Source organism: Zonotrichia albicollis, chromosome 6, assembly GCF_047830755.1.
Source record: "Zonotrichia albicollis isolate bZonAlb1 chromosome 6, bZonAlb1.hap1, whole genome shotgun sequence".
Classification (NCBI taxonomy): Eukaryota; Metazoa; Chordata; class Aves; order Passeriformes; family Passerellidae; genus Zonotrichia; species Zonotrichia albicollis.
In genome coordinates, this window is record NC_133824.1 from 27,676,246 (window position 1) to 27,689,411 (window position 13,166).

Below are 13,166 nucleotides of genomic sequence, written 5' to 3' on the forward strand. Positions count from 1 at the left end.
GGAAAATTCTTTGGAGCTGCCTAAATATGTGTGTTTCTATCAACACATACATTTGATATATAATGCAGGCCCTCTACAAAACAGCTTCATAGTCATATGAAAACACATAAGAGATGATGGTTTTAAGGTATTATGTATTTTCCAAATATCAGATCTTCTGTTACACCCCTTATGCAAAGAAAGCAAAGTTGTGAATCCTTCATGGGCAGAAGAAATTCCTCTAAGGACAAAAGAACAAGGCACAGAGACACCTTCATTGACTGCTGCAGCAGATCCTAGATTACAGCATCTCAAGGCAGAGAATACAGAACTGACACCAGTTCTCATTTCTTGGCACTACCTGAACACACTGAAAGGGAGATACACAAAGACTGTATGGAGTATGTGGCTGTTAAAGTGGATAGTGCACACCAACGACAGAACTTTTAAGATCATGACCAGTGTGTGTGAGAAAAATGGACCTGTCAGGTAACACTGCACAACCCCGTGTAGCGTCAAGGGACAAAGACTGCTCAATTTTTAATTTCTGTTGTGAATTATTCATTACAGGGCTAAGAAATCTTCTTGAATAGATGAAAGATAGGAGATAAAGGTCTCCTTCTCCTTTCATATTCCAAATCTCTGCCCAGCCAACTGGGTCTGTCGATACAAAATACAAGCCTCCATATCCAGCTTTTTCTTGCAAAGTCAGAAACCTCAGCCCACTTAAAAATGGACATGTTCTATGCTGGTCCTAGAAGATAGATACACTAAAATTCAAACATTCAAAGAAATACTTAAGACATTTCAATTTCTGATTATTTAAAATATAGGGGGTTTTACATTAACAAAAACATACTGTGAATATTCCCAGCAGTTTCTCTGCAATGACTTCTCTAAGCCAAGTTGCAAAACACTGTCATAACTCTCTTTTAAATCGTCGCCAAAAACCCATATCAGGGCTAGGGTGAACTTTTAAAAATTTAATCAAACTGTATTCAAGTTCCTCTTGATTTAAGGGATGATGAAAACAAGACCTACAATTTTTGCTATTATTCCAGCATAGCCAATTAAGATGTTTATACTTCTCAGGGAGCCTTCAGCCCAAAAGGCCCGTTATAGGGAATGCGTAATCTCAGATTTTTGTGCTGAAAATATGTGTTTATCTTTAATCACATCCTTAATTGCATCTGAGTCAGGATGTTTGCAAGGCAAAGGAGCATCTGTGGTGGTGGGGTGGATAGCCAAATAATGGTAAGACATGAGTCCTGAACTGTATGGACTGTAGACACTTCAAATACACATGAACATGAGTAGGACTGCAGTACTTCCATATTTGATTGCCAGTTTGTTGCTAGACAGGTAACTTAAAATTATGGAAACCCTGAAGCATGTAAGCAGCAGTGATGTCTTTTTTTACACTGGGAAAAATCTTGGGTTTCTTCTTAATGTATCATGACATCTGAGCATGCTGTTTGAATATCTAAAAGTGACAATTTAACAGAAACTGGACGAACAAATTTAGGCTATGGAATTAGCAAAAGCAGAGAGGAGAAGGAACTAGTTTTCAAGGAAACTTCATCAATTGGTGTAAAATTTACATTGACATTACCTGGCACAGCAGAATATTGAATGCAATATGGGGTAGGTATTTTCTTACGATTCACTGAGCAGTGCTCTGTTGAACTGCAAGAGTGCCACTTTCTGAATGTAGGTGTGCATATCTGGTGAGGAGGTTGGCAGGCACAGCCACAAGGGTGTGCAGTCATATCCTCATCAGTAAAGAGCACCAGCTCTCACCAACTAACAGAGAAACTGACTGGTGAACCCTGAAAAAAGATATTTTACAATTTTTTTTTAACTCTGCTTGATTGACATTTTGCAATCTGCTCATTGAGAAAGACCTATTTTTGATAGATTTACTCTCACTGAGAACACTTTCTGTGAAAAGTTTTGAAAACTGCTGAAGCATTTTGTGCAGTCAATCTTTTAAGCCAAAACTACATTTTTAAGATCAGTGGTGGTTTTTCATTTCCAGAGTTAAGGTTCTTGATGAAGAAGAATCAAGAATGGAAAAACGTGAAAAAAGAAAATAAAACATTGTACTTCATCCAAATAAAAGTATTTCTAAAACCACTGACTTGCAAAATATTATACCTGACTTTTCATTTGGACCTGAGTATTTTTTGAGCTCAGACATTTTTCCTGAGACAAAAATAATTTTCCTTTCTATTCTATCCAGAGGGACCAGTCAGAACAAAAATACTGTTTTCTATTACTATTTTTGTCCCTAAGCGTTTTTGCTTTCTGTATTTCTTTTTTCTTCCCTTCCTTTCCTTTCTTAAAATGCCCTATCTACTAAAAAGTAGAAGAAAATTGAGTGTGGAACTCAAGAATCTTTGCTCTTGCTCTACTCTTTTCCTCTGTTTATTCAGAAAGAGTAAGAAAAGAGCTATATTAAGCTGAAATTTTATTCTGCTGTTTTCTGTTGAACAAAAGATAGTCCACTAAAGCCACTAAATCATAGATAACACTTCTCTGGGCAACATTATTAGGAACTGACAGCTGGAGATAGATGAAGATCTCATCTTTTAAAGAAAAAAGTACATTTAATTTCCTTTGTACATAAAATAGAGAGCACAGCATTGTGTATCTGAAGATAAAAAGAGATCCCAGTGTATGCTGGGTGCCATCCTTACAGAGATGTAATACTGGTCTCTGTTCTGAGCTTACATTGAGCTTTAAATTCAAATTAATTTAGAAACAACTATTCTTCAATTCATGGTAGACCATGAACTTTAGAAAAAGAAGGTGACATTTTACAGCCAGTTCCATTAGAAAAGAACGGCTCACAGAATGAATTGTTACCATTTGGGAGGAACACTGGAAGACAGGACAGAAAGAGGAGGGAGAATGGATCTGTAATGCAGAGAGATGGGCTTGCCCCTGGTCCTCAAGGGATCACCCTGGGAGCCACTAGGCCTCCTTAAGGTTGATACCATAATGGATTTGACACTGAGCACACACAGTGGAGTTGGTATTGAACATCAAGGATCTCATCAACTACCTTGAAAGAGACATGCTAAGAAGCTATGGTCATTTTTTTCCACCAGCTGAGGCACATCATGCCAGGCTCCAAACACGGTGAGTGAAAGGGAATGAATTTCTTCTACAGAGGCATGGCAGTGTATAGCACGCCCTTACTTCTGGGGGACTTTTTTGATGTGGGTTTTTTTCTTTCTCAAGGAACCTGTGACTATGACACATATACCATTCACATTTGCAATGTATAAACATATTTCATATGTCCTTTCTGCAGCACTACCCCCTGTTGCTTTGGTTGCATTTGATTTTAACACGTCCCAGGCAGCATGGAATCAGTGAGGGTGAAACTTCGTTTGCCTGTGTTAAGCAAGACAGTTACATGTGTAGTTAAACACATGCTTAACAAGAAATTATGGTCAGTCTGATTCCAGTGGTATGAAAGACTGCTTTTGGCTCCTGGGGAAGAGTACAAATTTTAAGAAAAACATCTGTATGGAGGTTTTGTTTCTAAGTCTAGAGACTATTTGTGCATTGGCTGAGTCTGGTTGCAAGCCCTTGTAAGAAATGAAGGCCTAACACTACGCAATTACCTCCCTTTGATTAAAGGCTTCTACTCTGCTAGTCTAAAATAAGAGTGGAAATTTTTTTGTGAACCTCACGCCACTGAAGGATGAAAGGTGGTTTTACACTGAAACACTGGCAATAAGCAGCTCTTCTAACCACAAAAACTTTAAGGAAAATTCTTTGACCATCTTAATGTAAAAATAGTTATTCTGCTTTCCTAAGACTTTAAATCATGCCCTTCTTTTCTTCTTCTTTTTTTTTTTTTCAAGTGGACATAGTTTGTAGCAAAGGATAATATTAGGCTTTCCCATTTCTTGCAGAAATAAGTGCCTCTGTAAAATACAGAATATAAAATGAAACTTGCCCTGGATTCAAGCTGGAAATGCAAACATAGCAAGTCAGAGCAAATGCAAGATCATCAAGGAGTACAAGGGTCTGTGTAGTTATTTCACAGGCTGAAAACTGTTTGGAGTTTCACCCATACACAGCAAGCACAGTGAAACACAAAGTGTCCGTGTAAAAAAACATGCAATGAACACTGACCTTCAAATTTCTCTAAATTGCTGTTCTCTGTGAAGAAATTGATTTCTTCCTCTGGTTTTTGGGACTGGTCCCCAGCTGATGATGGGATAGACTTAAATTGCTTTTCAGAAGTTTCTGCATTCTATATTCTGATCCAAAACTCTCATCATTCATGTCTTACTAAACGATGACCTATCTTTTTTGGGTACTGGACCCTTTTTTAAGATCTTGGAAGATCACTATGAGCAAGATTGCTCTCTGCATTCTGATTCTGTAAGTTTTTAACATCCAACTGCTCCTCCAGATGTATCTAGAACTTCACAATTCAGCTGCTGTGCTATTCAGTAGTTTTGAAAGCTTTTTTGCACCACAGCAGCTACAGCTTTTACTAAGCCTCTCCTTCATCTGTTACAGCTAAACTGAGATATTGAGCATTTTGGGTCACCCACACATCTGCACATTCCAAGTACAGTAGGAAAACAACTCTCAATAAGCAGGATCCACAGGGCAGATCTCACACAGAGCTGCAGACAGCTGCCACCAGGAACCATCCAGGCAGATACCCACATATCTGTGGGACTATGCTGATCTCTCCCTCACCCTGGAGAAAGGTGCCCCAGCTTTCTTCCAATTCTAGGTCCTGCTGCTTTCCTTGTTATGGAAGATCCCAAACACCAACCTTGCTACAATTTTTATGAGAGAGATAAACACCTTCTCCTTTACTGTCAGAACAGGGATTTTGAAACTGATTTTTCAGCCCACATACACAGACACCTAGCCAGGCTCGCTTCTTTTATTTCTAATTTCAGCAACACTGATTAGAAGATCTGGCTTCTTCAGTCCTCTATTTTACCTTGGTAATACTGAACACCCCTGACTAAAGCCTTGTTTTCATTCTCCTCAGACCTGTGGATGCCAGTTATCAAAAATGCAAAAATGTCAATCAGTGTCTCAGACTGACAATTGCACTTAGTTATCTCTGACCCCCCTCCACTCACAGACATTTAGAACTATGATTCAGGAGCTGAACAAAGTTGTCTTCAGGAGCTTTAAAGAGAACTAGAAGTGCTCTAGCTGGCTTTCAAAAGGATAGTTCAAATAAGCAGCCAAACTGAGCATGAATTTTGAACTAACTGAAGTTTGCCTCTCCTGCTACTGTTATGAACTATAATTCTTCACATTTCTGGAGTGCCTTCTACCCTAGGTTGCATGACAACTTAAGAGACTTAATTGACTCTCAACACGCCTTTCAAAAGTATTATTCCAATTCAATGGCTTAGAAAAGAAAAGCATAAAACATCAAGCCATTGTTCAAGTGCATGGCAATAAAGATGAATTGCTGGAATAGCCCTTCCCATTTCATGAAAAGTACAGCTTCTGTACCAGCTATTGTTGGTTTGACATTTGTTATAATTCATAAATGAGTCAACATTAAAAAAATTATTAATATAAGTCATCATTAAAAAACATGGTGGGTTTTTATTTTAGTGGACAACCAATACATATAGGCTGTCTTCTAAAATCTAAGTTGGAGAGAAGGGCAAGTTGCAAAGTCTTCCAACTGTATATCATTTTTTCTCAGAGGTGCTAAGATAAATCCATTGCTTTCCAGAGAAGCCACTTCAAAGGTAGTTACACATATGCCCTCAGAAGCAGTTAGTGCCTAAGAAAGGCAGGGGAAACCACACAACCAGCAAACAATCAACTAAGACTGGATCCTAAGTTAGGACATAAGAAATTGCTCCAAATAAGTAATTATCTACAACTACATTCCAAACTTGCTGAAATAATATGACCATTCCCAAAACAGTCTTTGCAGAATATCACATTACTAAAAATACACAGGATATTTCAGTGAGTGTTTTGTTCACGAAGAAAATGGATAAGGGCTTCATGTAAGAGAAATAACTTTTTGCTTCTTCCTGTGGAGAAAGGGGCTGCTTCTCTTCCACATGCTGTTCTTAGAAAGCTGTGTGTTTATTTCAGGAGCAGTGCTGGTCCATATTGTGAGGCACCGTGCAAGCCTGGGAGCTGAGCACACCTCTCCATATGCAAAGCAATGCCAGCTTCCCATCTCCCTCAATGAAAGCAGGGAAAAGGAAGATGTGCATCCTCTCAAAAAGGCAGTGAATATGCAGAGTCCACACCAGTGGGGAATGTAAAGATACATTTCCAATGGTCTAGCTCTCACTGTAACAGTAGTGTGATGCAGCCAGAGTCCTAACTGAGAGAACACTGTCAGTGTAGCCAAAGCTCTGATGTCCTTTGAATGATCAATCTTACAGTCAGTGGAACTGCACCTGAACTTCAATTTAAGCCTTGAAGTTATGCAGTATTAATTACTCCTTATTTGTCATATTTATATTTCATTTGCCTAATGACAAAACAATTAAACCAATTTCCTCCTTGTCTAGGTCTAGCACAGCTTAATGCCTCTGTATTCTGTTGTCATCTTATTGCAAAAGTTCCATACCTTCTAATTGATTTCTCATGGGCATCTCCTTGCAGCACTGACTTCTTCTTTGCAGCACAGCCAACAAATTCCAACTCTTTTCACAGCACAACCAACAGACTCCAACTCTCTCCTCGCCCAGCTAAGCCACTCTTTTGTAGCGCTCGTCTTCTTATTGGACACAGCCGTGGCCTATTAAGGGCAGGCCTGTTCCTAATCTTTGGGGATTAGTACAGCTGCAACTCCTCAGGTGTGAGGCTACATTCTGCACTATTTTCTTACATTCTATCCCTTCACAGTATTCCAGCTTTTCACTGGTTTCCCTATATAGGTTTCCCTATTTTTTATTTCCTACTCCTGCATTGATCCTCTTATTCCTCTCTGGGTGGTTTAATTTGTTCATACTTCGATTGAGAAGCAGAGATGTCTATGACCTTGAACAGCGAAACACACAAACGCACAGCTCCAACTTTGTTCCAGATTTCATCCACCACTTTCTGATGGTTTTCACAACTCTTATCAGAAGAAAACTTGCACAAAACATGCCTAAGATATTTCATGTGATGCTTTATTAATTCCTTTATAACTCCCTAAAAATCAGTGTTAATTCTTCTTCCTGAGTGAAAGACTGGGCCTCACCACTGACAGTATAAAGAAAATGAAGTGCTGAGAGAAGATCTACATGAGGAGGCTACCCTAAAAATGTCCAAAAGGACATTCAGATTACATTTGACACATCCTGCAGAGGGGAGTAAGGCCACACCTTTTTCAAAAGCAGTTCCAAAAGCAGTTCTATAGTTTACATATAGGTGTCACTGAGAGTTTTGAAACCAGATTCTGCTGTTAATGTGTGCTCTACTGCTCCATTCCTCTGATGAGGAGTTTCACAAGTCTGTTGCAACTCCTTATCAAAAGCTTCATTTAATTTGAAAACTTGAGTAGATGCTTCTTCTTTGAGCTTTCTCGGCAGAAGGGTCCTGAATGTTAGCACAATGTCCTCTAACAGCAAAGATTTAGCACACAAAGACAAATATAAAAAGACAAGCATTTCAGAAGAATTGATTGGAACATAAAAAAATTTCTATGCACATGCACAAATAGACATGTAAGATGAGCTCTGCCACTATGTAGTGGCTGAAGAAGATTCTGCTGTAATATTTACTCACAGAGAAGCAGCACAGCTCTTTGCAAGGAAGAGTTCTTCCAATTTAAACTGAGAGGTTCCAGAGCAGAGGTCCAGCCTGCATGAAGGTATTGATAAACTAATCACAGAAATTTAACCACAGCTAAACAAATGTTATTTGACCAATTATCAGCTGACACTCAGTACATGCCTTTATGCAGTCCTTGGAAATGAAACACAAGAGTATTATTTAGCCAAAATTGGACTCATTGTTCTGAACAGCTCATATGCCTGTAGAGTCCCTTCCAAGCTAAAGGGCCTGAAGTCATACAGGGACTCTGTGAAGCAGCACTTATCTGGTCACACACATCTAGATGACAGCACTGTTGTTCTCATTAGGATGACAACTTCTGGTACTGACAAGTGACTCTTGAAATGTTATTCCATGCTGAAGCAGTTTTGAATGTTAGAGACTGAAAAACAGTGGGATATTCTCAGTAGAATAATCAGCTTTTTTTAATTGAAAATTCACATATGCAGCCCATGGTACTCTGCACAAATGGATGCAAACAAAGAGCTTCATATAGTACAATGCTTTTTGGACTGATCTCACAGTTACTTATATATACACCAGCTGAATTGTTCAGTGCAAATGTTCCCATGTCCGTTCCTGACACTGGATTAAAAATTAAGACAGTCCAGCCTGAGACTTTTTTTTCCCAGAGGCACCAAAGGTAGCTTTCTCAGTCACTCTGTCTTGAGACGGAGAGCCTCCCGCCGTTGTTTCTGAACCGTCCTGGAATCTTCCCACAGATTGGGTCCTCTGATGTTCTCCCAGTTATCCAAGTTGGATTTGTCCAGCTTCTGCAGACAAACAGCAAAAAAAAAAAAAAAACAAAAACAGGGTCACCTTGACGGATCCATGATTTAAAGTACATATGATTCCAAACTGATTTTTTTTTTTTTTTCACAAGAAACTCAATATCACCATTGGGTTGAACTTTAATCTAGTCTGCATGAGAAGTTCAGCAAGGAAGAAAAACCTAGTCGTTATCCATACTTCTACATAAATGACTAAGATAGGCATTACTGAATCTGCTTGTCAGCAGATAAGTAACATTTAAGGACAGGAAGCACTGCAGGATCTGAGCAAGACTGAAGACACCTTGTATTCACTTTTTCTCCTCTCACCTTGTTTTCCAGATCTGTTCTTCAACTGCAAGTCTGCCAAACACTGAAGTAGTAGGAGTGACAAGTATTGGTATAGCTCAAACAGAAGGATTAGTAATTAGTGAGCTGAAGTATCCTGTCAGCAAATATACAAAGCATGCTGGAAAAGATTAGTTATCTAGCACAAAGAGAGACAGCAGCAGTGCAAACCCCTTCAATCCATGTGGTTTTAACTTGAGAGAGGTATGCAATGCTTTCTGCTGACTAGTTTCCCATGGCACCCAGCCACCACAGACAGGCCTCTTACTAAGTCATATATGAGATATGCTACCTGACTGAACTGTCTGGTATTGAAAAACTAGATTTAATTACCTTTCTTTTTTTTGCCTACTCCTATCATCCCCCCATAGAACTACCAATGACTTAGAGGCAACATAAATGAAGAACATGTGCCCTTCTGACCTCACCTACCATGAGCTACAGTCAAAGAACACAAACATGTATCGAATCTCCACAGTCCCATTGGCAGAGGTCCCATTTAGCTGTCCCTTCCCAGGACACAGACCTCAAGTCCCACAGGCCAGCTGTGGAACAGCACATTGGACATGGTGGGGAGACTGAGAAGAAGGTCTGCACCACTGCCAGAATCAGCACTGTCCTAGGTGCTACTGAACAGGGCAACACTGCATTCCAGTAATGAATGATACTTAACTGCAGTAGGACTCAAACCTGACCTGTGATCAAGGCCTCATCTCAGCAAATGCTGTAAAAATACACCAGAAAATACTTCACCCTGTCCTGAGCCTGTGGCCTAATTTGTCTACTATCAATCATTCAAATAAATGGCAAACACCCAGGGACTTGAATAATAGTTGCAGAAAAATTCAACAGCTATAACAGAATAGACCTACTGCTTAGTTCATGTTATGTGAAAGTTTCCTGACACTTCTACAATTGAGGAAATTGAAATGAGGTTAGTCAGATATCAAAAGAAATTAGGCAACACTCTACAGAAGATATATGAGAACACAGGCACAAACATAGCAGACTTTCACAAGGTAAGAGCAACTGAACTTTCTGTTGAGTTGGCATAGGTCTTTCTGAAGAATTGTCTTTACTACTTTATACATCTTATGCTTAGCTGGTACTTCATTTCCCCATGAGGGAGCTGAACTGACATGAAAGGAGAGAGAAGGAGGAAAGGTACACATCATCCATCAGTGACTATCTCCTCTGATTGCAAATTCGGAATTTAACATCTGATTCGAATGGAAGCTTCAAGGAAACTACACTTAAAATAACCTTGTACTTTAACTGAAGGGATGCATGCTGATTTAATTCAACACAAAGGTATCACACACCTGTGAGGATCTCAACTATTCCAAAGTTGTTTGTCTCCCAAAGCCTGAGCATTAATCAACTTTTAAAATAAGTACAACAAAACTTGTGGTATCTAAAGATAGGCTACACAAAGAAGTCTATCAAAAGACACATGCGTACTGAGGATCTTTACCAAAAAGTTTATACTAATTTGTCCCTGAAACTTCACAGAGGCTTTATAGAGAGCAGGTTTGTCAAAAACAGGAAGCATTTCAAAACTATCATATCCAAACAAATCAGTACCAGAAAGTATCTTGGCAGCTTCTAATAGAAACCATAAAGGTACCTAGAAAACACACTGGGATACACTGACAGAATGAAACAACCAAAGGTTACAATGTGCAGTGCAATGAATGGCACTGCCTGAGATGACAAATGAGATCTATTAATCAATTAAGAAATAAAGATTCTAATGCATACATAGGAAGACTACATTTTTTTTATTATCATTGTATTCATAGAGATCATTTACATTTTGTATCATGTATAAAGACTTTGTAGTATCTTACTGCAATTCAAGAAGAAAGCACCTTCCTTACTAGCAAGAGTATCTGCAAAAATTTAGTTTATGGGATAGTTATCAGTCATCAGAGGGCAGAATGATTTGACATTCCAACTTTCTGAACTGAAGCTATCCAATTTTGGAATAACAGAGCACAGCTGTTGCATATGGATAAGCAAAAGAAGGAGTGTCACTACTGAAAGGGGATGTGAGAATCTGTTCTGCAATGCTTTCCTATTGAATAGCTATTTTCATATGTATCTGTGCTGGTTCTGGATGGGGTAGAATTTTTTTATAGTAGCAAGTATAGGGATATGTTTTGGATTTGTGCTGAAAATAACGGTGGTAACACAGGGACGTTTTCATTACAGCTGAGCAGCTCACACAGTGCCAACGCTGTCTGCTTCTCACTCCACCCCACCTCAGTGAGCTGAGGGTGCACAGGAGGGGACACAGCTGGGGCAGGTGACCCCAACTGACCACAGGGATATCCCACACCATATGGCACCATGCTCAGCATGTAAAGCTGAGGGAAGAAGGAGGAACAGGGGGACATTCAGAAAGATGGAGTCTGTCTTTCAAAGCAACCTTTAGATGTGACGGAGCCCTGCTCTCCTGGGAATGGCTGAACACTTGATGCTCATGGGAATTGGTAAATGAATTCCTTGTTTCACTTTGCTTACACCAGCACCTTATGCTTTAGCTATTAAACTGGCCTTATCTCAATCTATGAGTTTCCTCACTTTTACCTTTCTGAATCTCTCCCCCTTCCCATCATGAGGAGTGCATGAGCAGCTGCGTGGGGCTTGGCTGCTGGGGTTAAACCAAGAGAGTACCTCACATACAGCTGAGTAAAACCCTACCCTTTTTGCTTGGCCACTGATATGAAAATTCTTACAACAGAATCATCCCAGAATAAACAGCTACATTGGATGTAGGCTAAAGACATGCACATAGCTACATTGCAAATTCATCTTAGTGATGAGAATACAACCAGATTGACAGTCCTCTTAATTAGGTGGAGCACAAGCTGCAAAGTTACACAGCTCCTTCAGATTGCCTGAGCTGTACAGTGAGAATTCAGGCAAACAGCTAGTTCTGGTCTCACATGAAGCTGAAGTCAATATCTTCCATTTTATCCGGCTAGGTCTTCTTAATTTCTTATTTCTTTTTTTCATTTGAGCCACTTGGACATTGCCTACCTAACTTTATGAAGACATCACATCACATGTTAAACTACTTCCAGCTTTTACTAAACTGAAATTCATATGAACTGGAAGGCTAAAACTTGAAACACTTCTTCTCCCAATTCAAATGTACTAAACACTCAATCATTGGAGACTACCCTGAAATGTAATCAGATCAGATCAGCAGCACTTTTCCTGCTTGTCTGAAATAGCCCAAAGGATATTGAAAATTAGCTGTTTAAAGTAAGATCAGTATAGTCCATTAAATCTACTGATTCACTCCCTAAATCAGCTAAACTGCCTCTTAAGAGTACAGGACTGACAGAAGCTGTAAATTCAAGGGAAAAATGCAGTTATTCAGACAGGCACAGTAGAAAGGAAAATATGCTCAACTGTTTGCCTCACTTGACTTTTAAGACTTATCAAATGGCTTGACTAGTGCAAAGGTATTAAAAAGGACATAAAAAGACCTTCGCTTCTTAATTGCTGGTTCAAATGCCTGGCTTAAGTACAAATTATAAGCCTCTGACAGTCTTAAAAAGATAAAAATTTAAAAAGAGAGCTTGAATTCTACTCTTGCAGGATAGTCTTCATGCCCCAATACACAAACTGAAGTCTGCAGAAATTCATTTAGAGCTATTAGTGTTCAGGCTGAGTAAATTCAAGGTGGCCACTTGCAAAAATGCTTGGCTTTAGTCTCAGTTTCTCACATGTGAAAGGAGGGATAAGAGAATCCTGTTTACTTTACAGCTTGATGAAATAAATTCTGTGATGAACACCACAGAAAGAAATAGCTCTCATATAGAGAGCAAATTATTTCCCATCATTATAGTAAGCAAACCCATTTGCAGACAAAAGATGAGCCAGGGAAAAATATCCTCACGGCTGTAAGAGGCAGTGAAAGAATTAAACCAATTGAACAGTCTGTTTTTTAAAGGTGTCAAAAAAGCTTGAAGAGACAAAAGGTATATTGAGGAGCTCTAAAATGATATTTGGATGAGGAGGTACAGAATTACAGCTAACACTGAATCTGCTGTCTTGTGTATAACTGAAAATCTTAACTTCATCATCGCACTGATACAGCTTTAGTGGGGTTTTTTATATAACTCTTCCACAGAGCCATCTTTTTGACATCTCATTTTCTTAATATAAACTGGGTGTCACTTTGCCTAGGAAGTGACATAATTTAATATCTGCAATTAGTGATTTAATAATCTGGGATTTAATAGCCCATGATTAGTG

The 13,166-nt window shown here is 39.1% G+C and overlaps 2 protein-coding genes across 5 annotated transcripts in view; both read right to left on the bottom strand.

The window, feature by feature from the left end:
- SLC8A3 (solute carrier family 8 member A3) overlaps positions 1-7,863 on the bottom strand; it is a 145,232-nt gene extending 137,369 nt beyond the window's left edge. Inside the window, exon 1 of the mRNA XM_074542862.1 lies at positions 7,729-7,863. The gene's annotated coding sequence lies outside the window, so the exon portion shown is untranslated. The remainder of the gene's footprint in view (positions 1-7,728) is intronic.
- The window catches only part of COX16 (cytochrome c oxidase assembly factor COX16), a 46,894-nt gene continuing 40,839 nt past the window's right edge, over positions 7,112-13,166 (bottom strand). For 3 of the 4 annotated variants that reach the window (XM_074542888.1, XM_074542889.1, XM_005479953.4), the window contains one exon: positions 8,365-8,549. In XM_074542888.1, coding sequence (XP_074398989.1) covers positions 8,433-8,549 — 117 coding nt within the window. In that variant the 3' untranslated portion in view covers positions 8,365-8,432. Of the gene's footprint in view, positions 8,550-13,166 lie in introns of all 4 variants that reach the window. The other variant, XM_005479952.4, reaches the window with a different exon arrangement.